Source organism: Macaca nemestrina, chromosome 9 (assembly GCF_043159975.1).
Source record: "Macaca nemestrina isolate mMacNem1 chromosome 9, mMacNem.hap1, whole genome shotgun sequence".
Lineage (NCBI taxonomy): Eukaryota > Metazoa > Chordata > Mammalia > Primates > Cercopithecidae > Macaca > Macaca nemestrina.
The window spans coordinates 405,855-431,315 of NC_092133.1; the positions used below are offsets into that span (position 1 = coordinate 405,855).

At 55.4% G+C, this 25,461-nt stretch overlaps 1 protein-coding gene across 3 annotated transcripts in view; it reads left to right on the plus strand.

Moving 5' to 3' along the window:
* LOC105471177 (tubulin gamma complex component 2) overlaps nucleotides 1-25,395 on the plus strand; it is a 28,592-nt gene extending 3,197 nt beyond the window's left edge. For 2 of the 3 annotated variants that reach the window (XM_011723533.2, XM_071068892.1), the window contains exons 2-18: nucleotides 3,405-3,626; nucleotides 5,574-5,702; nucleotides 6,188-6,364; nucleotides 8,140-8,299; nucleotides 12,316-12,523; nucleotides 12,804-13,003; nucleotides 13,350-13,539; nucleotides 14,881-15,026; nucleotides 15,763-15,943; nucleotides 16,421-16,601; nucleotides 19,337-19,509; nucleotides 19,752-19,880; nucleotides 20,877-20,997; nucleotides 21,649-21,792; nucleotides 22,605-22,724; nucleotides 23,863-24,026; nucleotides 25,122-25,395. In XM_011723533.2, the coding sequence (XP_011721835.2) occupies nucleotides 3,477-3,626; nucleotides 5,574-5,702; nucleotides 6,188-6,364; nucleotides 8,140-8,299; nucleotides 12,316-12,523; nucleotides 12,804-13,003; nucleotides 13,350-13,539; nucleotides 14,881-15,026; nucleotides 15,763-15,943; nucleotides 16,421-16,601; nucleotides 19,337-19,509; nucleotides 19,752-19,880; nucleotides 20,877-20,997; nucleotides 21,649-21,792; nucleotides 22,605-22,724; nucleotides 23,863-24,026; nucleotides 25,122-25,257 (2,709 nt within the window). In that variant the 5' untranslated portion in view covers nucleotides 3,405-3,476 and the 3' untranslated portion in view covers nucleotides 25,258-25,395. Of the gene's footprint in view, nucleotides 1-3,404; nucleotides 3,627-5,573; nucleotides 5,703-6,187; nucleotides 6,365-8,139; nucleotides 8,300-12,315; nucleotides 12,524-12,803; nucleotides 13,004-13,349; nucleotides 13,540-14,880; nucleotides 15,027-15,762; nucleotides 15,944-16,420; nucleotides 16,602-19,336; nucleotides 19,510-19,751; nucleotides 19,881-20,876; nucleotides 20,998-21,648; nucleotides 21,793-22,604; nucleotides 22,725-23,862; nucleotides 24,027-25,121 lie in introns of those variants that run through there. The other variant, XM_071068893.1, reaches the window with a different exon arrangement.
* Nucleotides 25,396-25,461: the final 66 nt, after the last annotated feature.

Sequence of the window (25,461 nt, forward strand, 5' to 3'; positions counted from 1 at the left end):
ACAAAAAACTAGCCGGGCGCGGTGGCGGGCGCCTGTAGTCCCAGCTACTCGGGAGGCTGAGGCAGGAGAATGGTGTGAACCCGGGAGGCGGAGCTTGCAGTGAGCTGAGATCCGGCCACTGCACTCCAGCCTGGGCGACAGAGCGAGACTCCGTCTCAAAAAAAAAAAAAAAAAAAAAAAAAAAAAGAAAGAATTCAGGAGCATCAAGAAGACCAAGTAAGCGGCCGAAGCTAAACAGTTCCTCAGAGCTCGAGAGGGACACGTTCTGGTGGGACAGCTGTCTGGATGATTAACGTCCCTGGCCCTGGCCCTCTAAGTACCGAGAGCAACCTCCGTGACCGTGACACCCCAGAGTTGCCCCAAGACTTTTCCAGAGGTCTCCCGAAGCGGGGGAACTCTGTGCGGGCGCAGGCTGCCCTTTTGGAGGACGGGTCCGCACATTCAGGGAGAGCAGCAGGCTCCTCACAGGGTGAACACTCATGACGTGCGGGCATCTGTGCTTCTATTTCTAGAAGAGATGGGAAGTTTCCTGAAGGTAGTTTTAATTTTTTTATTATTATTATTATTTTCTTTGAGACAGAGTCTTGCTCTGTTACCCAGGCTGGAGTGCAGTGGCGTGATCTCGGCTCGCTGCAAACTCTGCCTCCCGGGTTCACGCCATTCTCCTGCCTCAGCCTCCCCGGTAACTGGGACAACAGGCGCCCGCCACCACGCCCGGCTATTTTTTTTTTTTGTATTTTTAGTAGAGACGGGATTTCACTGTGTTAGCCAGGATGGTCTCAATCTCCTGACCTCGTGATCTGCCCACCTTGGCCTCCCAAAGTGCTGGGATGACAGGCGGGAGCCACCGCGCCCGGGAGGTAGTTTTTCAGTAAATACTCAGATGGTTTTCCTCAGAGGTAGCTTTCTCTCCCGACTTGTGTCTGGTGGGGGACTGCTTTGTTTTGGTGGCAGATGGTTTTCTTGCCACCTAGCATGACCAAAGTGTGTCCCAGTCCAGCAGCTACAGGGCAACCTGCAGTCCTCGGGGAGCCCAGTAGAATGTGGGTGAAACAGGCTCCCCTTGGATTTGAAGAGGCCGCTGGCCGGAAAGTTTTGGGCTGTCCTTCTGCTTCGCAGGTAGTTTGCAGGTCTCATCCAGGGCTCCCGTGACTTAGAAAAGCAACTGGTAGTTTAAGATATTGTCAATGATTGGGACCCAATTTTCCTTTTGCAAACTTAACCATTTCTCAGGTAACTGAGTTAATACCTCCAGGTAGTAACAGTGGCCGCGTGTTTGTTTCTGCTTTCCTGGTAACAACACTGTAAGAACTTACCACGTATGGGCCCTTTTGTGCTTTTTCAGGATGATTTCACTTCTCTCCACCACAGGTCTAGGCAGGACCTAGGGCTTCCCCTTTTCAGAAGAAGCTTGGAGAGGACACATCCTTTTTCAGGTTCCTACAGCCTGGAAGTGGCCATGTCAGTGTCCGGACTGCGTGGGGCTCCGTGGCGCGTGCCCTGCCTTGTGCTTGAACTGTAGTTACCATGAGTGCCTCCTGAGTCAAAAGCATGTATGTGAGCAACTTGGGCACCATGCCTGCTTGTCACTCTCCTTCCATTTTCAGAGATACCCTGCCTGTGACCAGTACTTGATGTTCATCTACGGATACGCCCTTCTGTCACACAGGATTAGAATCTCGGTGTCGAGTCCCACGCTAATAGTCACTAAAGAATTAGCATATTGTGGGAGTGTGTGCCAAGTCTTCTGTACTCGATGTTTTGCTGAACTCGTCCTTGTCTTCCTGAAGCTGTCACAGAGTGGTTGCTTACCTTTTTTGGGTCATAGAGCCTTTGAGAATTTGTCGAAGGGCCATCTCCTCAGAAAATTCACAAATTATTTTGCCCATAACTTTCAAGGGCTTGTCTGTTATTGATTATTCATGGATACCAGATTAGGAACCCTTGTGTAGATGAATTGAAATGTTTGTGAAGCATGTAAAGTTTGCTTATGTTTGTTTTTTAATCTATAGCCAGTTGCCTTGCCTATGTGTGTTTTTTGTTTTGTTTTGTTTTTTTGTTGAGACAGGGTCTCCCTCTGTCGCCCAGGCTGGAGCGGCTCAAGTGATCCTTCCACCTCAGCCTCCCGAGTAGCTGAGACTACAGGCATATGCTACCATGCCCAGTTAGTTTTTGTATTTGTTGTAGAGACAGAGTCTCACTGTGTCGCCCAGGCTGTCTTGACTCCTGGCCTTGAGCGACTCACCTGACTCAGCCTCCCGAAATGCTGGGATTTCAGGCAGCAGCCACCGCACACAGCCATGTGTTTGTCTTGATGGCCTTGTGGCAGAACTCTCAGTGACAGAAGCTGACGACCAGCCACTGCTGGGAGAGTCGGGGTGGCGCTCACCCTGCACTCTGACCCCACGCAGTGTTCTGCTGCCCACTTGGGTGTGTCTGTGACGGCTTCGATCTCGTATGTGTTACGTGTCTCCTGGTGAGACCCTGGGGCAGCTGGAGCTGCAGTGGAACCTCACCTGGCTCAAACGCGTAGGGAACGTGTAGAAATCTTACCAGAGCATCTCTGTCGGTAGCCACGCTTGGGCAAGAAAAGGAGATGTCACGGGTACCGGAGTGAAGAAGGAATGCAGAGCCGGCCAAGTGAATGGAGCTGCGGCCGAGCACCCCAGGGTCTGAGAACCAGGGTGGGCCTCTCGGGTGGACGCTGGGATTTTGTTGTGTGTGCCGGGAGCTGGCACAGTGTCAGTGGCTTGGGCCTGTGCAGAGCTCCCTGTGTGGACTCCACAAGCACTGCCTCCCATCTGCACATCTGGGACCAGACAGCTCCGCCCACCAGCCGAGGCGAGCAGCCGAGCATCCCTGCTGGCCCAGACCCGTGTGTGGAGGGAGGTGCAGGAGAAAGGGAACCCGGGTCTCAGGCCCCATTCGTGCTGCCCACGGGGATGGCTCCCAGAGCTGTGGAGGCCGCCTGGAAGCTGGAGGCAGGTGAATCCCATTCCCATGCAGAGGACCCTCTCGAGGCTGCTGGGGTGTCGGAGGAGGGGCCCCAGGCCGGTTGATAACTTGGTTTGTCAAAGGCCTGACATTGGCCAGCCTTAAGGGTTAAAAAAATTTTGTTTTAATCCCAGCACTTTGGGAGGCTGAGGCGGGCGGATCACAAGGTCAGGAGATGGAGACCATCCTGGCTAACACAGTGAAACCCCATCTCTACTAAAAATACCAAAAATTAGCCGGGCGTGGTGGCAGCACCTGTAGTCCCAGCTACTCAGGAGGCTGAGGCAGGAGAATGGGGTGAACCCGGGAGGCGGAACTTGCAGTGAGCCGAGATCGCACCACTGCACTCCAGCCTGGGCGAGACTCCGTCTCAAAAGAAAAAAAAATTTTTTTTTGTTTTATTTCTACAGTTTAAATTTTATGAGTAGCTGCCCTCTTACCTTTAGAACATATTGTGATGTTGGTGCCTCAGAGCTAAAACCATGAGTGAATTTCGGATTCACCATGACGTCAATGAACTGCTTAGCCTGCTGCGTGTCCACGGAGGAGACGGGGCTGAGGTCTACATTGACCTGCTTCAAAAGAACAGGACCCCGTACGTCACTACCACTGTCTCTGCTCACAGTGCCAAGGTGAGCACTGCCCTTGGGGTAGCTCTGTGCAGAGCGAGCATTGTTCTGGGGTCAGGATGGTGCGGGGTGAACCCACCCCTGGGTCCAGGTGCAGGGTGAGCGCCGTCCCTGGGTCAGGGTGTAGGGTGAGCCCACCCCTGGGTCTGGGTATAAAGTGAGCACCACCCCTGGTGCAGGATGGTGCAGGGTAAGCCCACCCCTGGGTCAGGGTGCATAATGAGCACCGCCCCGGTGCAGGCTGCAGGGTGAGCGCCACCCCGGGGTCAGGGTGTAGGGTGAGCGCCGCCCCGGGGTCAGGATGGTGCAGGGTGAGCGCCACACCTGGTGCAGAGCTGTGTTCCGTGCAAGGTGAAGGGTGAGTGCCCATTCCTGGGTGGCCTCAGTGGTACCAGCAACGATGGCAGACAGTACTTGGGCTGTGTGTGTTCAGCTCTCATTCTGCTGACTCCCCCCAGCAGCTCCTGTGGTTCACCCCACTGTGCAGATGAGTAACGGAGGCCCCAGGAGAAAGCGGGGCCTAGAACCCTCCCTCTTCCCCACTCTGTCCGCTGCAGCTGTGAGGAGGGAGAGTCCTGACGTGCATTCCTGTGGTCTTAACCATGTTGAAATCCCTTTAAGATATTTCTTTATTCAAATTTTATGTAATTCAGAATTATAGATTTTCAGTAAAAAATGATTTTGAATTTGAAGTCTAGTTTTAAAAACACATTATGATGCTTCAGTTATTTAAACAGGTTAACAATGGTATAAGGATAATTAGGCAAATTAGCCGAGTGGAATAGAGAGTTTAGGGACACCCATGTTATAGTTCATTCTGAGGGAAGCATCGTAAATCACTGAGTAAAACATAAACCCTGCCGGGCATGGTGGCTCACGCCTGTAATCCCAGCCCTTTGGGAGGCCGAGGCGGGTGGATCACCTGAGATTGGGGATTCGAGACCAGCCTGGCCAACATGGAGAAACCCCATCACTACTAAAAATACAAAAATTAGCAGGGCGTGGTGGTGCGTGCCTGTCATGCAGCTACTCGGGAGGCTGAGGCAGGAGAATCACTTGAACCAGGGAGGCGGAGGTTGTGGTGAGCCTAGATCGCGCCATTGCACTCCAGCCTGGGCAACAAGAGCAAAACTCCGTCAAAAAAAAATAGTGTAACTCCTAGGCTTGCACATAATAATAAATTCCAGAGGGAATACAGTGAAACGTATACAATGAATGCATAAACTACTGGGAGGAAATGCCAGTCACTACTTCCAGTACAAACCTGAAGAAGCATAAAAGGGCCAGGCGCGGGGGCTCATGCCTGTAACACAGGCACTTTGGGAGGCCGAGGCAGGTGGATGGCTTGAGCCTGGGAGTTTGAGACCAGGCTGGGCAACATGGTGAAATCCTGTCTCTACAAAAAATTAAAATAATACGAAGAAGCACAAAAGGAAAGAAACCATTATGGGAAATATGGATAAGGTTTGTTTTGTTTTGTTTTGAGGTAGAGTCTCACTCTGTCACCCAGGCTGGAATGCAGGTGGCACGATCTAGTCTTACGCAGTCTCAGCGTCCCAGGCTGAAGTGATCCTCCCATCTCAGCTTCCAGAGTAGTGACCACAGGCGAGTGCCACCACACCTTGTTAATGTTTGAATCTTTTTGTAGAAATGGGGTTTTGTTATTTTGGCCAGGCTGCTCTTGAACTCCTGGACTCAAAACAATCTACCAGCCTTGGCCTCCCAAAGTGCTGGGATTACAGGTGTGAGCCACTGCCTAGCTCAAAATATGGATAAGTTTAACACAACATGGAGATGGGTTTTCTTAGTTTATTTCAGAGGGATGATTATTTAGCCTACCCAATTTAACTGTATTGGCTTATTGTGCATAATTTTCTTAACAGTTTTTTTTTTTTTTAACAGTGTTTTATTAATTATTGTCATTAAATCACTCATGTTTGTGCTTTTGAGGTTAAAATTGCAGAGTTTTCTCGTACTCCAGAAGACTTTCTAAAGAAATATGATGAACTGAAATCTAAAAATGCGAGGAACCTTGACCCGCTGGTGTACCTGTTGTCAAAGCTCACGGAAGACAAAGAGGTAGGTCCCCATGCCGCATGCCACACCGCGCCCGTGCAGCCCGTGTTGGGAGTGAGGTCGCATCTCCTGCTCTCTCCGCGCCACCTTCCTGTCAGCTCTCCCTCCCTCACACCAGTAACGCTTCTAGACCGTGTAGGACACTTTTGGTGAGTCAGAATGAAAGATTACCCATGTCGGGTGTAAACATGAGAAGCAGCCTCTGGGGCACTTTGACTTTCCCCCATGATGGATGTAAACATGAGAAGCAGCCTCTGGGGCACTTTGACCTTCTCCCATGATGGATGTAAACATGAGAAGCAGCCTCTGGGGCACTTTGAGCTCCCGTGTGTGTTGCGCTCAGCTCCTACCTGTTGCATGCGTCGTTTTGCTATTAACAGGGGTGCCTGTCAGGGTGGAGGGCCGTCCTGGTGGTGTCGCCCCTACTCTCCCACTGTGGCCAAAGAGGTGTTGGCCCAGCGTGAACACACAGTTTTACATGTTTTCAGACTCTGCTGTACTTACAACAGAATGCAAAAGAAAGAGCTGAGCTTGCAGCCGCTGCTGCAGGCAGCAGTACCACCAGCGTCAACGTCCCTGCTGCAGCCTCCAAGATCTCCATGCAGGAGCTTGAGGAGCTGAGGAAGCAGCTTGGCAGCGTAGCCACAGGCTCCACACTACAGCAGGTACTATGTGCATGGCTGTCCACAGGCTCCATGCTGCAGCAGGTACTGCATCCGTGGCTGTCCACAGGTGCCCATGCTGCAGCAGGTACTGTGTCCATGGCAGTCCACAGGCTCCATGCTGCAGCACATACTGTGTCTGTGGCTGTCCACAGGCACCCACGCTGCAGCAGGTACTGCATGCATGGCCATCCACGGGCTCCACACTGCAGCAGGTACTGCGTCCGTGGCTGTCCACAGGCACCACACTCAGTGCTGTGCCGGACCCCTGCTGCAAGGGCATGTCTCTCTGTCGTTTATTAAAAATGAATCCCGGCCGGGCGCGGTGGCTCAAGCCTGTAATCCCAGCACTTTGGGAGGCTGAGACGGGCGGATCACGAGGTCAGGAGATCGAGACCATCCTGGCTAACACGGTGAAACCCCGTCTCTACTAAAAAATACAAAAAACTAGCCGGGCGAGGTGGTAGGCGCCTGTAGTCCCAGCTACTCGGGAGGCTGAGGCAGGAGAATGGCGTGAGCCCGGGAGGCGGAGCTTGCAGTGAGCTGAGATCCGGCCACTGCACTCCAGCCTGGGCGACAGAGCGAGACTCCGTCTCAAAAAAAAAAAAAAATGAATCCCAATTTAGAGAGGTCAAGGCTTAACGCTTGATCATGACCTAGCTCTATATGTTTATTTTTGTTTTTAAAACCAAGAATTCTGAACCACAAGAATCAATAACAACAAGGTTCTGACCCACGTGGGAGTTGTGCTGCCAGGTGGCCACGTGACTGTGAGCCTACCCAATCCTGACTCCCCATTTCCCTCCTCTAATTTTTGACAGTTTCGAGGGAATGCTTTCAGATTGTTATAATTTTTATTATTCCTTCCGTATTTGGTACTTGTTCTTGGTTTTGATTTTATGTCCTACCCTGGTCTTTTGATGTAAGTCATCTCCCAGTCTCTCTCCTTGGAGCTGCGACGTTCCTGCCTTTGTGACCTTAAAGCTCCCTTTGGAGCTGTGTCCCTGAGGCGTCCTGGCCTTGTGGTGCATGTTGAGTACAGCGGCTCCTGAGGGCCTGGCCGGTTTTTGCTGGGCACGTTCTGTGCTGGACATGGTGCTAGGCCTCTGTTCACGTCTCCCTCAGCCCTGGCGCCGCGCTGTGTGTGGCACATAAGGAGACTGGGTCGTGCTGCCACGTGCAGAGACAGTTTGCACTTGCCCTGTGCCTGACCAGCCCTGAGTGGGAGTCAGTGCTTCTGAAAGCTGGGCCAGCCCAGGCCGACCTGTCAGCTTCCGGCGACCACTGGCACAGGAGGGCAGGCGCTCTGACCACATGTCAGGAGCCAGCCTGTCGCGCTGGGGCCGTTCTCCAGCAGGGTAAGGACGCAAGTCTACTGCTAACACCTGTCTTCACCCAGCAAGTGGTGTTCAGACCTAGTCACTGCCAGGAAGAAGCAATTCAGCTTGTTCATGGGGCACCCTCCTCTGAAATAGCGGCTCTGTGCCAAGGTGCCCCCTCTCCTGTGGTTCCCACTGCTGGTGCCCATGGTTTCCCAGGGGGCCCTTGCTGGACCTGGACTCCTGAGAGGAGGGGCTGGGGCTCCCCATCTGCCCTGTTCTCCCCAGCCCCTCGTGTGGCAGGGATATCGAGCTGCATTTCATTTCTATGTGGCTGACTCTTTGTGGGTGCTAAATTGACTAATCATCTTTGCTGTAGATGTTAGTTTCTACAGGTGTCTTGAGTGTTTGCACTAAAGTGTATCTTTCTGGTTTTGTTTTTAAAAATGTCCTTGCTAGTCTCTGGAACTTAAAAGAAAGATGCTTCGAGACAAGCAGAACAAAAAAAATTCGGGCCAGCACCTCCCTGTCTTCCCAGCGTGGGTGTATGAGAGACCTGCCCTGATCGGAGATTTCCTGATTGGTGCTGGCATCAGCACAGACACCGCTTTGCCGATAGGTACGTGATGCGTTTATTTCCGGGCTCTGCCGATAGGTATGTGATGGGTTTATTTCTGGCCCCTGGGCAGGACACTCTGAGGCCCAGCCCTCCCCTGGGCCTGCCCTTCCTCAGGTTGTGAGGCTCGATGCTGACTGGCCGCTGCCTCCATATTCCTAGCCCAGGGTGGCAGCAGAAAGTGGCTCCCCTGGGTCCTTGAGGGTTCTTCTCCCGTCCCTCCTGCCAGAGCTGTGGGGCAGCCTACAGCAGGCCCCTCCCCAGCTGGCATCCTGGTGCCCTGGTGCAGACCTGCAGGCACCAGAATTGTGTGCAGCACTTACTGCTGAACAGCGGTTCATAACTCCCATAGATTCTGTTCCCAGAGGCCTCTTAAAGTAGTGCTCGTGTAAACAAGATGCAAGTGAGACCACACAAAGACGCGGGTGAGACCACACAGTCATTTCAAGGCATGTTGTTGGGGACCCGGGGTGTGTTCATCTGTCACAATTCATGGGTACATTTTTATCTATTTTTAATTCTTTTGAGATGGAATCTCACTCTGTCGCTGGAGAGCAGTGGTGCGATCTCGGCTCACTGCAACCTCCACCTCCCAGGTTCAAGCAATTCTCCTGCCTCAGCCTCCCAAGTAGCTGGGACTGCAGGTGCCACCACGCCCGGCTAATTTTTGTATTTTTAGTAGAGGTGGGGTTTTGCCATGTTGGCCAGACTGGTCATGAACTCCTGACCTCTGGTGATCTGCCCACCTTGGCCTCCCAAAGTGTGGGATTGCAGGCGTGAGCCACCACACCTAGTCAAGTACATTTTTAGATTGAAAAATGAGATTTCACGAACTTAAGGACAGAGATACCTGCTTGTCTTGCTTGTCTTGCCTCTGCCTATTAGTCCAAACTCAAGAGGCAGCATGGAACGCGATCTGCTTTCCCACTGCTCGCGTAGCTCTGCGGTGTAGGCACCGAGAGGCCAACCCTTGCCTTTGCCAGAAACCCTGGAGAACGGTGACATGAAATCCGCCTGTTTTCCTCATTCCCAACAAACAGAACTCTGCTGTAAGTTAATGAAAAGTGTAGAAAACAGTCTACTTTGGCCGGGCGTGGTGGCTCACACCTGTAATCCCAGCGCTTAGGGAGGGTGAGGTGGGTGGATCACCTGAGCCCAGGAATTCGAGACCAGCCTGGGCAACATGACAAGACTAGTCTCTACAAAAAGTATAAAAATTAGCCGAGTGTGGTAGCGGGCACCTGTAGTCCCAGCTCCTCAGGAGGCTGAGGTGGGAGATCACTTGAGCCTGGGAGGTCGAGGCTGCAATGAGCTGTGATCATGCCACTGCACTCCAGCTTGGGCAACAGAGTAAGACCCTGTTTCAAAAAAAAAGAAAACAGTCTGCTTTGTGCAGTGTGTTTTCAGTAATAATCCAACTGTGAAGAGTTAGGGAGAGAGAGCCGCTCCCTTAGCGGGTATTTAGCGGGCGGCCGGGGCAGCAGTGGGCATCTGAGAGCTCCTGATGATGCCCAGGGAGGCTTCAGAGAAGGACGCGCGGGTCCCTGGTGCCCGAGATCCCGGCAGTGGAGCACAGCGGAACCAGCTTTCTGGAGCAGGAAGCACCGAGGGGGGTGTTCAGGCTTTCCCCCCATGTTTCCCCATCCAGGGAAGGGGCTGTGTCCAATAATGCTGGGTGCCACGGGCAGCTCTGAGCATGGCGGTGATTGGAAGCAAGTGTGTGGGACTTGGCTGTGAACCCTGCAGCCGGCTCTCAGGTCAGGGTGCGGGTGCCCTCGGCACACTCAGAGCCCTAGGGAAGGGGCGGCCTCGCCCCACCTCCCTCCCACGGCCACAGGTCCCAGGCGTGCCACCGGCATCGAGCCTGCCTCGCCTCCCTTTGTCCGCACTGTCCCCGCCCCCTCGTGCCGCCTGTGCAGACTCGAGAATGGAGCTCACTGTGGTGTTCGTGCGGGGCCTGTCCAGCCGTTACCCCACGATTTGACCAGTGCCACACCACGGGACCTTGCATGACCTGGGGCCAGCGTCCTCTGGAAAACACCCCTGGAGTGGTGTGTGATGAGGACACGTGCCTTGGAAAGCATCAGGACCTTGTGAGCACGAGGCGGCTGCCAGCCCTCCACGTTCCCGCCGTGCCTCTCCACAGTGTGGGCGTCCACCTGGCCAGCGCCGCCGCGGCAGTGTCCTCCCTCTCGTCGCTGCTGTGCAGCGTGCGGAGCTGTTTGCCTACCCGCGTCCTGCCTTTTCCCCACACCGGCACGGAGGAGCCACGTGGTCAGTGGTCGTTCGGACGTGGTGATTCGCAGACGACGACGCAGGTGTTGAGAAGACACCAAGGTTGTTGAATATTGGGGAGGTGAAGCAACTGACTTCTTTTTTTCTTGAGACAGGGTCTCACTTCGTTGCCTTGGCTGGAGTGCAGTGGCGTGATCTCAGCTCACTGCAGCCTCGACCGCCCAAGCTCAGGTGATTCTCCCACCTCAGCCTGCCGAGTAGCTGGGACTGCAGGCGTGCACCATCACACGCAGCTAATTTCTGTATTTTTAGTAGAGACGGGAATTTGTCATGTTGCCCAGGCTGGTTTGAACTGGAGTCAAGCGATCTGTCCACCTTGGCCTCCTAAAGTGATGGGATTACAGGTGTGAGCCGCCGTGCCTGGCCTTGAGGTCCCTCCACAGTCAGGCAGCCGGATCCACACTAACCCCCACCCCACCATGAGGCTTCTCCCCACATGGGCACTGGCCACTTCGTGGCTGTGGGTGAATGAGGCCAACAGGGTGGAAAGTAAGTGGTGCAGAGTCAGAGGCAGTTCCTGGAAGATGCGCTTGCTGTTCTCGAACCCCCACGCCACACCTACTGCTTTAGGAATGGCAGACCTCGGGGTCCCTGTTTTATTGGCCATCCGGAGAAGCCGCTGGAGTAATAGACAGAAATGGAACTTGAAGCTGAAAAGTGTAGATCTGCCAGCCTGGGCAACACGGCCAGACCGCACCTCTACAAAAAATTTAAAAATTAGCCGGGAGTGGTGGCATGCGCCTGTGTTCCCAGCTCTGAGGGAGGCTTAAGAGGCAGGATCGCTTGAGCCTAGGTGCTCAAGGCTGCAGTGAACTGAGATTGCACCACTGCACTCCAGCCTGGGTGACAGAGCAAGATTTGTCTCAAAAAGGAAAAAAAAACAAGGACAATGTGGATCTGCATCGTGATTGAGGCTTTTGCCGAAGGGCTTGCGTTGGTGACGGATTGCAGCTGCGTTCAGAGTCTTGAGGCCTGCAGTACAGGACACTTCCCAGCGGACGTGTGAGGCCGACAGTGATTTTGTAAACTGGAAGCGTGTTGTTTGGAGCCTTCCTGAGCTGCTAGGGCCTGGTTTGGGTGTGGTCTGGCTGGCACGGGGCCCTGTCAGGCCCACATGGGGACAGTTTCAACATCGTGCTTTCCTCTGGTGCTCCTCCTGGCCCCCCAGGCAGGGCCCGCCTGAGGCTGTGGACTGAGAACTTGGTCCTGGGACGTGAGGGGTTTGGTGGGTGACGGCCTGTGGCTGTCCTCATGAGGAAACTTAGCTGTGTGTCCTGCAGCCGTCTCATGCTGTGTGGATAGAAATTATCAGCGTTTCTTAACATATAAATGATAACTTTTTGAAGACAAGGTTTTTTGTACCAGAGTAACCCAGACTTACCAAGTTGTACTTACGAATGTTGAAAGTGCTGCTTCTGCTGGAGTTGCCTTTTCAACTCCTAACTTCATCTTTTCAAATGTCAGCCATTATCTGAGCATCGCAGAGCCCAGTGTGGTGAGACCTTGACACAAGCCCCTCCGCCTCCCAGGCCGGCCGCGTCCTGTGGTGGCCGGAACTCAGCCTGTGGCTGCCCAGTGGGGTCAGTCAAAGCCAAGTGCAGTGGCCGACCTTTTATACCCATAAACAAGACGAGCAAGAGCGAGACTGACCCGCGGAGGAGGCACGTGGCTGTGGGGGCGTGGGAGTGGGGGCCGCGGAGCCACAGCGCTGTCTGTGCCTGCAGGCACGCTGCCCCTGGCCTCGCAGGAGTCGGCCGTGGTGGAGGACCTGCTGTACGTGCTGGTGGGTGTGGACGGGAGGTATGTCACTGCTCAGCCCCTGGCTGGGAGGCAGAGCCGGACCTTCCTTGTGGACCCCAACCTGGACCTGTCCATCAGGGAGCTGGTGAACAGGATCCTCCCGGTGGCTGCCAGCTACTCCACCGTGACCAGGTGGGCACCGGGTGCGGTCGCTGGGGGCGTGCCCTGTTGTGGGGGAGGGGTTGGGTCCCGTCCTGATGACCATGGGGACAGTGCCAGACTCAGTTTTGGAGGGTCTGTGAGTCACCGTCCAGGGTCCTGACTCATCTCCTCCTAGGGGCAAAAGTTCCCCTCTGGGATGTGGGGTTTGAGTGAGTCATGTGCTTCCTGTTTGGGATGAGACTTAGAATGTCAGACGTTGGATGTGCCTGCAGCTTGCCTTTTTGAGGAAGTCTGACAGCTTTTCTCATAGGTTCATTGAAGAGAAGTCTTCCTTCGAGTACGGGCAGGTGAACCACGCCCTGGCGGCCGCCATGCGCACTCTGGTGAAGGAGCACCTGATCCTGGTGTCACAGCTGGAGCAGCTGCACAGGCAGGGCCTCCTTTCGTTGCAGAAGCTCTGGTTCTACATCCAGCCGGCCATGCGCACCATGGACATCCTGGCCTCCCTCGGTGCGTGCCCGCCCGGGGGGCATGGGGCAGTGGGTGGCAGGTGTCTCAACACAGCACCCGGTGTGAGGAGAGACCACAGGGGCTGTGGAGCAGCCGCCCAGGGCAGGTGCGTGTGGCCAAAGCCCCTGTTGCTCCATGTGTTATTAACTTGCAAGAGGAAAGCCCTGGAGGCTCTCACTGGTCAGCTTAAATCAGCAGCTACAGCCATACAGTTCATACGTATCCCAGAGAAGCAGCAGCACGTCCCAGTAAGAAGGCTGGAGAAGCATGTGGGGCCCCAGCAGTGTTGTTGCTAGGCTAGGCGTGCACTTCCTTCTCGGCAGTGAGCCTTTCTTTCTCCCCGCAGCCACCTCGGTGGACAAAGGCGAGTGTCTTGGGGGGTCCACACTGAGCCTGCTCCATGACAGGAGCTTCAGCTACACAGGGGACAGCCAGGCGCAGGAACTCTGCCTGTACCTGACCAAGGCGGCCAGCGCTCCCTACTTTGAGGTTCTGGAGAAGTGGATCTACAGGGGCATCATCCACGACCCGTACAGGTAGGGCTCCCGGGACACAAAGGACGTGTGCCGCCCTGTCCCGTACAGGTAGGGCTCCCGGGACACGGAGGACGCGTGCTGCCCTGTCCCGTACAGGTAGGGCTCCCCGGGGACACACGGGACGCGTGCTGCCCTGTCCCGTACAGGTAGGGCTCCTGGGACATGGAGGACGCGTGCTGCCCTCTCCGGGGGGCTCTGGCCTTGTTTTGCTTGTGGTCTCAGGAAAGCACACACCAGACAGGCGTCCACTTGCTGCTGCCCATGCGGCCCAGGACAGGAATGGCCCAGCTGCTTATGGCCTTATTCTTTTGTGTGCAGAACATTAAATTGCCTCCAGCTAGGTCCTTCAGCCTCTTTGGTGCATGGATTTCCTGATCTGGTGGGGTCTGTCGGCTTCTCTTCGGCGAGATATATTTAAATGCATAAATATATGTTAGTTCCCAAAGCGTTGTATTAATGTCTATCATGTCGACATACCGTTGTTGAAATATTTTCAGAAGATGCATGTGTGATGTGGACATATTATGTCTTCCCTAACGGACCAAATACAATGTGGTACAATGGGCACCTTTAAACAAAGCACCTTCGCACTCGAAGCAGATGATGTTTGAGGTTGTTCAGATGACAACGTGGAGATGTCTGGTTTCTGTCCGTGTTGGCCCCACGCACCCCACACGAGCATCATTTTGTTGCCCGGGTTCATCATGGAAGGAAATGCTAAATTCCAAAAAGAGGCAGGTGCAGATAAAGACAAATCAGTTTCCCACCTAGCTCTGCGGACCCTGCATTCTCCCTGAGCCCAGGTTAAATGCTCCGTTCCAGAGTGAGGTTTGTAGGTTTGTTTGGTTTTCTTTTTTTTCTTTTTCTTTTTTTTTTTGAGACAGTCTCGCTCCGTTGCCAGGCTGGAGTGTGGTGGCGTGATCTCGGCTCACTGCAACCTCCACCTCCCAGGTTCAAGTGATTCCCCTGCCTCAACCTCCCAAGTCACTGGGACTACAGCCGCATACCACCTCGCCCGGCTGCTTTTTTGTATTTTGGTAGAGACAGGGTTTCACTGTGTTGGCCAGGATGGTCTTGATCTCTTGGCTTTGTGATCCGCCCACCACAGCCTCCCAAAGTGCTGGGGTTACAGGTGTGAGCCACCGCGCTCGGCCCCTAGGTTTGTTTTAGCCCACAGTTGAGAAATAACTGGTAGGTTAGGCTTGGCCCTTGTGGAACGTTATTTGGAAGTATGCTGGCCTCCGTTAAGGTCCCTCCACGCTGCCGGCCTGGAGAAGTGTGTCGTCTGCCTCACAGGTGCCCTTGCTTTGCCTGTGACCGAAGCACTCCCTGTGGTTTTAGTGAGTTTATGGTCGAGGAGCACGAGCTGCGGAAGGAGAGGATCCAGGAGGATTACAATGACAAGTACTGGGACCAGCGGTACACCATCGTCCAGCAGCAGATCCCTTCCTTTCTGCAGAAGGTGGCGGACAAGATCCTCAGCACAGGTGCAGTGCACACAGTGGGGACCTGGCCCGGGGCCGCAGCACAGCTCTGCCTGGAGAGTCTCCTGCAGCCCAGGCCCTCCCGCGGGAGCCTGCGCCTCACCCTGTGGGCGTCCTGAGCCTGGGTGTCCGTGAATGTGGGGCCGAGGTCAGGACCGGCCCATGAGCTGGGCTGCAGTGCTGAGTTTGGCCGTGAGATGGTCTCTTGCCAGGTTTCATCAGGTTTCCATCGCCAGGACTTTGTTTTGTCCCTGACCCTAGGAGGCTCTCTCACGGGTGCCTTCCCTGTTTCTCATTTCTGATTTCTAAAACTCCATTAGCATGACAGGAAAAACCGTCAAAGACACGCGCCCGCTGGCCGGCAGTGTTTTCAGTCTCTGACCACACAGGTTAGGGCCTGACCTAGACCCGGGGCAGCGGTGCGGGGTTGGACTTGGCACATCGGGGCCGTCACAAAAGGGTTGGGAAGCGGTTAGCCATCTGGTTCTCATAATGCCTTTTCGAAATTATTTCTGTGCCCTTGGTTAGAAAATTCCAGATGTGCAGAGCCACAGCAAAGCCCTGACGCCACCCGCTCAGTCTGTAGCAGCTGACCGTGATTTACCAGGAGGGAGCAAGGGTGTGGAGCCGCCTCATGCAGCCCAGTTTCCAGTCCACTGCCTCCTGTGTAGACGAAGACAGCTAGGGCCTGAGATCGACCATGTGGAGAATAAAACTTTTAATTTCTATCCGTTTTCAGGAAAATATCTAAATGTGGTCAGAGAGTGTGGCCATGACGTCACCTGCCCGGTGGCTAAAGAGATCATCTACACGTTAAAAGAGCGGGCGTACGTGGAGCAGATCGAGAAGGCATTTAACTATGCCAGCAAGGTGCTGCTGGACTTCCTGATGGAGGAGAAGGAACTGGTGGCACACCTCAGGTGATTCCCTGCTCTGTCCCTGTGCGGGCGCTCGCCTCCCTCAAACTGGAGCCTGTGGGACGTGGGGCTGAGATCGCTGGGTTTCTTCTGGCAGCTCTGCCTTGTCTTTTTGAAAGTGGGCACTGCCAGATGGTCTCTAGCTCAAGGACCTGGCACGCACAGTCGGTGGTGTAGGCCCCGGGTCACCTTGTCCAGGGGCCCCAGCTCCCTTCCTTGCCCAGGGCCCACCAGCCCTTTCTCGGCTCTTCCTGCCACAGCCTACATGGTGGTCGCACAGCCCCTGCCCGAGAGCCAAGCGCTTAGCCCGTTTTGGTGTGTTTTAGCATGATGGCTGTGGCGGGCACTTGCAGGTGGGACGTGCTCACGCCTGCTCCCTGGCTGTGGCGGGCACTTGCGGGTGGGATGTGCTCACGCCTGCTCCCTGGCTGTGGCGGGCACCTGCGGGTGGGACGTGCTCACGCCTGCTCCCTGGCGCAGGTCCATCAAGCGCTACTTCCTCATGGACCAGGGCGACTTCTTCGTGCACTTCATGGACCTGGCGGAGGAGGAGCTCCGGAAGCCGGTGGAGGACATCACGCCCCCCCGCCTGGAGGCGCTGCTGGAGCTGGCCCTGCGCATGAGCACGGCCAACACTGACCCCTACAAGGACGACCTCAAGGTGGGCGGGGGCGCCGGGGGCTGCCACCTCAGGCAGGGGCCTCGGAGGGGCTGGGAGGAGAGCGCAGCAGAGGCCAGCCCTGTTCCCCACTCCCCGCCCGGGTGGGGCAGCCGCGGGGTCTGTTTCCTTCACTCTCGGCTGTGGGGGCTGCTTGCCGGGATCGGGGGTCTTCGCACCTGTGCTCACGAGGGGCGCAGGTCTCGGGTTTTCCCGCAGTGCCCTTGTCAGCCTGGGTGTCAGGTTGTGCTGGCCTTGTGGAATGAGTGTGGACCTGTCCCTCCACCTGCTTTTTGAAAGGGTTTCAGGAGTGGTGTTCTTTTTGTTTTTGTCTTTCTGTTGTTGTTGTTGTTTTTTTTGAGACAGAGTTTCGCTCTTGTCACCCAGGCTGGAGTGCAGTGGCGCGATCTCAGCTCACTGTAACCTCCGCCTCCCGGGTTCAAGCGATGCTCCTGCCTCAGCCCCACAAGTAGCTGGGATTACAGGTGTGCGCCACCATGCCCAGCTAGTTTTTGTATTTTTAGTAGAGAAGGGGTTTCAGCCGAGGGTGGTGGCGGACACCTGTAATTCCAGCACTTTGGGAGGCCGAGACCAGCGGATCACAAGGTCAGGAGATCGACACCATCCTGGCTAACACGGTGAACGGCGTGAACCCGGGGGACAGAGCTTGCAGTGAGCTGAGATCGTGCCACTGCACTCCAGCCTGGGCGACAAAGTGAGACTCCGTCTCAAAAAAAAAAGGGGGGGTTTCACCATGTTTTGCAGGCCGGTCTTGAACTCCTGGCCTCAGGTGATCCACTCACTTTGGCCTCCCAAAGTGCTGGGATTACAGGCGTCAGCCACCACGCCTGGCCGTTTGTTTTTTGTTTTTTTTTTTTTCTGTTTGTTAATTTTTGTTTTTGATAGAGACGGGGGTCTCACTATGTTGCCCAGGCTGGTTGAACCCCTGGGCTCGAGCGATCCTTCCACCTTTGCCTCCCCAGGAGTGTGTGGATTCTTGGACGTTTGACAGGGTTTGCCTGGGAGTCCTTGGGCCCTGGGCTTGTCTTTGTTGGAGGCTTTTGAGGCGGACTTGGCCCCTTGCTGGCCACAGGTCTGCTCAGTCCCTTTCCTCTTGGTCGGCTGTCCGTCTCGCATCTCGTCTGGTGCACAGTTCATGGAATTCTAGTATCGGCTTTTTATTTCTGTGAGGCTGGTAGTTATAGCCCTTCTTTTTCTGATTTTAGTAATTTGAATGTTCTTTCATCTTAGCTGATGTAGCTGGGAATTTGTCGATTTCATTGAGCTTTTCAAAGAACCAACTCTTGGGTTTTTGGACTGTTTTTCTGTTTTCTCTCTTCTGTCATCTTTGTTACTCTTTCTGTCTGCTGCTTAGGGGCTTAGTGTGGTCTTTTTTTAGTTTCTTAATTTGCAAAGTTAGTTTACAGCTGTAAACATCCCTCTGCGCGCGGCCTTCGCTGATCCCCCAGCGTCCTCATTTCTGTTTGTCTGGAGTTATTCCTGATTCCCTCTGATTTCTTGTTGGAGCCGTGGGTGGTTTATGTTTAACTTCCACGTTTGTGAATTTTCTGGTTTTCCTTCTGTTACTTGTTTCTAGCTTTATCTCTTTGTGGTTAGAGAACAGACTGTGTGGCTTCAGTTTTGTGAAATGTATTGATTTGTGTAGTGGCCCCACATCCATCCTGGAGAGTGTTCCGTGTGCACGGGAGAACGCGCCCTCGGTTCTGCGTGCGCGGGAGGGAGGAGGAGGCGCCCTTGGTTCCGTGTGCGCGGGAGGGAGGAGGAGGCGCCCTTGGTTCCGTGCGCGCGGGAGGAGGACGTGCCTTCGGCCGCTGTTGGGTGTTCTGCAGTTGGGGTCCTGAGGCCCTGTCTTACCTCACTGATCTTCCGTCGGGCGGTTCTCTCCATGATTAGAAGTAGGGCACCGAGTCTCCCTGTCACTGAAGAGCTGTTTTTCTCCTGTCGTTCTGTCTATTCTTGCTTCAGGTATTTTGGGGTCTCTTGTTAGAGCAGGAATGTTAATTGTTGGGTCAAAATATATGGCCCTTGTACAACTAGGCTGACCTTGGTGGACTTCGGTCTCAGGACGCTGGGCCACACAGCTGGGGGCTGCTGTCTGCACACCTGCGAAAGCCCCCGTCTTGTCTGCTCCATGGAGAAGTGACATCAGGGGTTCATTTCTACGTTCCTGACAGTCGGCGATTTCGTCCGTCTGCTGCTTGTTTCTTCTTGCTTTATCCTCTGCCCTTCATTTTCTGTCCTGTCGTTGTGTGATGGTTTTGTAGGAACTCTGTCAGGTAGTTGGAACTTAGTAAGTACTTGAATGATTAACGTGAGGACAGTATTACTTGTCCATAATAACTAGTATATCCCTCATCAAATATGCTTTATTTTTCAACCTGGGCCTGGTGCTTATCGTGTACTAAGGTTTCCGTCCTAAGGAATCACCTTTCTTTCACCATCCCAAGCGTTTTTCCCTTACACCATCCACAGCAGCATTGGGTATTTACAAAGTACTTCATCTGAATTTCTCTTGTTTTGTTTTGATAGGAAGTGGTTCAGTTTTGAATTTGATTTATCAGTAGACGTTTGGGTTTTCGAAAAGCCTCTGAGGTTTAGAATCGGAATGTAGGGAACCTTATGTCAGTGCTGGGCCTGTGAGCGTGGATGGTGTCGGGATGGGACTTCGCGTCTTTTCCTTAAAACAGGATGCTTTGTTTCATTTCCTTCCCTCCAAGATCGACCTGATGCCCCATGACCTCATCACTCAGCTCTTGCGTGTTCTGGCCATCGAGACCAAGCAGGAGAAGGCGATGGCCCACGCCGACCCCACAGAGCTGACGCTGAGTGGCCTGGAGGCCTTCTCTTTCGACTACATCGTCAAGTGGCCCCTTTCACTCATCATCAACAGGTGCGGGTCGGCCACTCAGGCACTCGCTAGGTCTTCACTCAGGTTTGGCAGAAGCGAGAACTGTGCCACCCAGTGGCCACCTCGTCCCACAGAGGACCCAAGGCGGCTGTCCCCGGCCTTCAGTGCCCGGGGGATTCACGGGCTGTCCGGGGGCCACCGTGCAGACTGTGGAGCACAGACACCATGTGCACGACGCCACCTGTCACGGAGGCCCGCCTGAGGTGCCACTGCCTCTCTTGCAGGAAGGCCCTCACTCGCTACCAGATGCTCTTCAGGCACATGTTCTACTGCAAGCACGTGGAGCGACAGCTCTGCAGCGTCTGGATCAGCAACAAAACCGCCAAGCAGCACTCGCTGCCCTCCGCCCAGTGGTGCGTTCCTCCTCTGTCCCCGTGTGCCCTCCTGGTAGACAGCTCTGCTTTCTAGGCTTCTGGAAACGTCATCTGGAAGCGCACGTTTGTAGCTTTAGATCCATAATGCTTCATTTTCCTGTCTTGGGGCTGCGCGGCGCTGCCGTCCACCCCTCAGGGCATGCTGGCTCTGTCCCTCAGCCCTCTCTGGAGCCTTGTGGTGACTGCACGGGCATGGAGACCACCCAGGTCAGTGTGCAGGACAGAAGCTCCTCCCGAGAGCGGGCAGCCACATCTTGCTGGAACCAGAGGTGCTTTGCTGCTGGTCTGTGGCTCTAGGGTGTTGAAAAAAGGGGTCGATGGCAGAGCTGCTTAAGAATTTGTCCAGTCGGGTGCGGTGGCTCCTGCCTGTAATCTCAGCACTTTGGGAAGCTGAGGTGGGAGGATTGCTTGAGCCCACGAGTTTGAGACCAGCCTGGACAATGTAATGAGAGCTCATTTCTTAAAAAAAAAAAAAAAAAAAAAATGGAAAATTGTTTTAATGAGCTGGGAATGCCTGTAGTTCCGGCGACTCAGGAGGCTAAGGTGGGAGGATTGCTTGAGCCCAGGAAGTCAAGGCTGCAGTGAGCCAAGATCCAGCCACTGCACTGCAGCCTGGGCGACAGCAAGACCCTGTCTTTCAAAAAAAAAAATTAGATGAAAAAGACGTCATCTCAGTCATGAAGCACAAATGTGCATCTGCCGTGTGGCACCTTCCTGGTGTGGGCTCCTGGGGCTCCAAGGAGTCTGTCCACCAAGGAGCCCGCATCCCAGTCTCCACTGTCCGGCTGGCTGGGGGTGTCCCTGCGGGGCACAGGTTGGTAGACAGTGACAGCTTGTGCCGGGCAGACACAGGAGCAGCGGCCATGTCTGATGGACTGGGAGGGGCACCTGTTTTGCAGAGGAAACAGCCACATCCACTGGGTGCCGTCGGGGCCACGTCCTCCATGGCTGTCCTCCGTCCTCCGTGTCACTCAGGTTTGCCGGGGCTTTCACATTGCGGCAGCGAATGCTCAACTTCGTCCAGAACATTCAGTACTACATGATGTTCGAAGTGATGGAACCGACCTGGCATATCCTGGAGAAAAACCTGAAATCTGTGAGTTTTAGCTCCATAGATCGTAACAATTGAAAGCCAGTTTCCTTTCACATAATTAATGTGAGGGAGACAGGGAGGGCAGGAGAGGCAGGGGAGGGGAGAGGCGGGGGGAGGGGAGAGGCGGGGGGAGGGCAGGAGAGGCAGGGGAGGGCACAGGCAGGGGGAGGGGAGAGGCAGGGGGAGGGGAGAGGCAGGGGGAGGGGAGAGGCAGGGGGAGGGGAGAGGCAGGGGGAGGGGAGAGGCAGGGGTTCCCCCCGGGGCGGAGCTGTCCCAGCATTGCTGGCCACACAGGGGACCCCTTGCTGCCTGCCATCATCTGGGGACTCTGAGCCGTCATTGCCCCCAGGGTCATCCCCTCCACACTGCGCATCTGAGGCTGAGGGGCCTGAAGGCAGACTCTGTTGTTACCAAATTCTAGAAGCAGCCGCAGCCTCCCTTCCTGTCTTCTGCCTTAAGAACTGAAACTCCTTCGGGACGTGCCCATCATTTTTTTAGTGGTATTTGGAATTTTCCCCCTAAAAGCCCAAGGCCCATTTAAGAGGTAGAAATGCGTGAACAGGAATGCGCAAAGCCCGAACTGAGCACGTGCGCACGCGAAGCCCGTCTGTCGGCCACGTCTTTCTGAGAAGGGGCTTGGTCTGTTCCCCAAAGGCCTCCAACATCGATGACGTCCTTGGCCACCACACGGGCTTCCTGGACACCTGCCTGAAGGACTGCATGCTCACCAACCCTGAGCTGCTGAAGGTCTTTTCCAAGCTCATGTCTGTGTGCGTCATGTTCACCAACTGCATGCAGGTGCGTGGCGCGGGCGGCACCGTTGGGTGGGCAGACCGTATCCCGACCATGGCCACACACAGCCTGCTCACCTTTTCCTGCCCTTGTGTGGGTGGAGGAGCCGCTGGGATCTGAGTGTTTCCAGAACTCCCGGTCTTCCTGGCCGGGTGGTTCCCTCCTGGAGCCCCTGCCCTGGCAGCGTGAGCAGGGCTGTGTTCCTCCGAACCATCCCTCAGCCTCCGTGGTGCTGGTCTCTGTCTGGGGCCTTTGTTCATGGCCCTTGTGCGCTCTTTTCCTCAGCACTTGAGTTATTTGGTTCCATTAAGGACCTGTGGGCACTAGTCACAAGCAGCTGCCCAGTGGTGATGGCACAGAACCTGAGCGTCTAGCGGCAGAAGGGGCACCTGGGGCCACGCTAGGGCTCCAGGGGTCTGGGGATCAGGCTCTCCAGGCAGTGCCATGGGGAGGGTCCGGAGGAGGGCACGGGCACTTTCAGCTATTGCTGACATGTGAGAGCCATCTCGGGGTCCCAAATCGGGAAACACAAAAAACACTGCTCTTAGGAAAATTAGTTGGTCTCTGTGAAGGCAGACCTGGGAATTCTGTCGGCACAGCTGAAGTCATTTCCCCTGCAGCCGCGGGGATGCCCGTGTGTTCCCGTGGCCGCGGGGATGCCCGTGTGTTCCCGCGGCCGCGGGGATGCTTGTGTGTTCCTGCAGCCGCAGGCTACAACAGAGATGCGGCGGGTGATGTACCTGCAGGAGTTATTTTTTCTGCAAAGCGTTGTGGTTGTAACTAACAGAAGCATTTCCTTGCAACTCTCCACCCACTAGAAATTTACACAGAGCATGAAATTGGACAGCGAGCTGGGCGGGCAGATGCTGGAGCAAGGCACCGTCCCGGGGCTGCCCACAGGGGCCGAGGAGCGGGCCCGGAAGGAGCTCACCAGGAAGGTGCGTGGCCTCCAGGGTTGGCCAGAGAGAGACACTTCCTCCCGCCTGGGGCAGCGGCCTGAGCATCCTGACACAGGGAGAACAAACCTCCCCCCCTTTTTTTTCCATCTCCCCTCGGATTGAAGAAAAGACTTAAAAGTTGCTTCTAAGCACAAGCACAAGAGCCTCTCACAACCTTCTCAGCTCGCTGGTTCCCACCTCAGCCAGTCGGACTCGAGGGCGCCCCCACAGATCTTCAGAGCAAGCACTGTGCAGGGCACCCTGGTGAGGACAGGGGCCACAGCCGCTGTCCCTGCTGAGTGCCGGTCCTGAGTCAGAACCATCAGGCTCTCAGCAGGCACAGACAGGCCGCATGTCCTCGGAGGCATGGCCCTGCGGCACCAGCTCTGGAGTGGCATGAGGGGTGGGTAGTCCCGTGTTCACACGCTGGAGTGGAGCTGCAGAGAGGAGTTGGGTTTGGGGGCCTGTGGGGGCCGGAAGTGAGGGACACTGAGAGGCGCCCGACCTCCTTGCTGAGAAGCTGCTGGGAAAGCTTGTGCTTTGCTTGTAGATCTGACCCCAAAGGAGAGCTCGAGGTACAGTCTTGTGGGGTCTGATCCTTTACCACCTCATCCCGCGAGGCCGGGAGTGTTTCTCTGAGTGCTGGGTTTTCAGGAACGTTTTTTGACGTCCTTTTTACATTGAATCCCATGAAAACATCGTGGAACCCATGTTTTCTATTTAAGAAAAGAGGGGCCGGGCGCGGTGGCTCAAGCCTGTAATCCCAACACTTTGGGAGGCCGAGACGGGCGGATCACAAGGTCAGGAGATTGAGACCATCCTGGCTAACCCGGTGAAACCCCATCTCTACTAAAAAAAAAAAATACAAAAAACTAGCCGGGCGAGGTGGCGGCGCCTGTAGTCCCAGCTACTCGGGAGGCTGAGGCAGGAGAATGGCGGGAACCCGGGAGGCGGAGCTTGCAGTGAGCTGAGATCCGGCCACTGCACTCCAGCCTGGGCGACAGAGCGAGACTCCGTCTCAAAAAAAAAAAAAAGAAAAGAGGAAGGGAAAGGACATTGGCCTGCTGGGAACAGCGTGGAGCCAGGAAGGCCCGTGGTGGGGGTGGGCATGGCTCACTTGCCCCGGCTTTCTTTCCAGCACCTGGCCGAGCACGCGGACGCTGCACAGCTGGTGTCTGGCTTTGAGGCTACCATCAACAAGTTTGACAAGAACTTCTCAGCCCACCTGCTGGACCTCCTGGCTCGGCTGAGCATCTACAGCACCAGTGACTGTGAGCACGGCATGGCCAGCGTCATCTCCAGGTGGGTGGGCGCCTGCCCCGGCCCAGTGCCTCCCCCAGCCCGGCCCAGTGCCTGCCCCCGCCCAGAGCCTGCTCCAGTCCAGCGCCTGCCGGCCCAGCGCCTCCCCCACCCCAACACTTGCCCCAGCCCAGCGCCTGCCCCAGCTCAGCACGTGCCCCTGCATCCAGGCCCCATCTCCCCTGCACCCTCCCCTGGTCCACCTGGTGTGGCCTCCTTCAGAAGGTGGGGCAGGTCTGTGTCCTGATGCTAGTGCTGGTCATGTGCCACTCCCTGAAGTCAGGCTAGCCCGGCTCTCCCTGGGGTGTGACATTCTGTGCAGCTGGGCTGCCCCATTGGCACCCTGCGGCTGTGTGTGTCCTGTGGGGCTGGTCAGGCCTGGGTCAGCTTCCCTCATGCTGCACTGAACGCCTAGCCTGGGGAAAGGGGCCCAGCCCTCGGGGGCAGGGAGGGGAAAGGTGGCTAAGCTGCCAGCCCGGAGGAGGTGCTGACCGGGAGTTGGGGGTGCTGTCCTTGGGGGTGCTGTCCTTGGGGGTGCTGTCTTTGGGGGTGCTGTCTTTGGGGCTGCTGTCCTTGGGGCTGCTGTCCTTGGGGCTGCTGTCTTTGGGGGTGCTGTCTTTGGGGGTGCTGTCCTTGGGGCTGCTGTCTTTGGGGGTGCTGTCTTTGGGGCTGCTGTCTTTGGGGGTGCTGTCCTTGGGAAAGTGCCTATTTGTGCTTTTGGACCACACTGTGCCCTGTGCCCCCAACAAACGTCCTGATTTCCTGAGCAGGGGTTTCTGAGGCCACCCTGCATTGAGAACTACTGCTTGGTTCTCCAAGCCCCTGACACCTCAGGCCCCATTGCCAGGCCCTGCTGAGGTGACGGGAGCCCCAACTTTCTGGGGCCAGGAGAGAAGAAACCTGTGTTTGTGCCTTTGACCAGGACTGCACAGGACTGAAGACCTTTCTGTGGAAACATTAGTTAGGTGTCTCACCCTCACCCCTGCAGGGCCTCCTATGGTCTCTATAGCTGAACACTTCCCCATGGTAGGAGCAGGGCTGCCCAGCGTGCACCCACAGAAGGGGTGCGCGCCCCAGCTCCACCGTCCTCCCTCACAGGCTTGACTTCAATGGCTTCTACACGGAGCGCCTGGAGCGCGTGTCTGCAGAGAGGAGCCAGAAGGCTGCCCCCCAAGTGCCTGTCCCACGAGGGCCCCCGGCTCCCGCACCCAGGGTCGCAGTCACGGCACAGTGAGCCTTGGCTTCGACAGGAAGGAAGGGTGTGGGGTCAGCAGCGACTGGTGCAAATGGGTCCAGAATTTTCAAATCAAAATGCTCTGTGTTCTCTGTCTTTGCAGTTTAAATATAAAGCAGGCATGATTGACTTACCTCATTTTGTTTCTCAAGGCGCTGGGTTTCATTTTATAGAAGCTGCCCAGACAGGGTGGGTGTCTCCCTG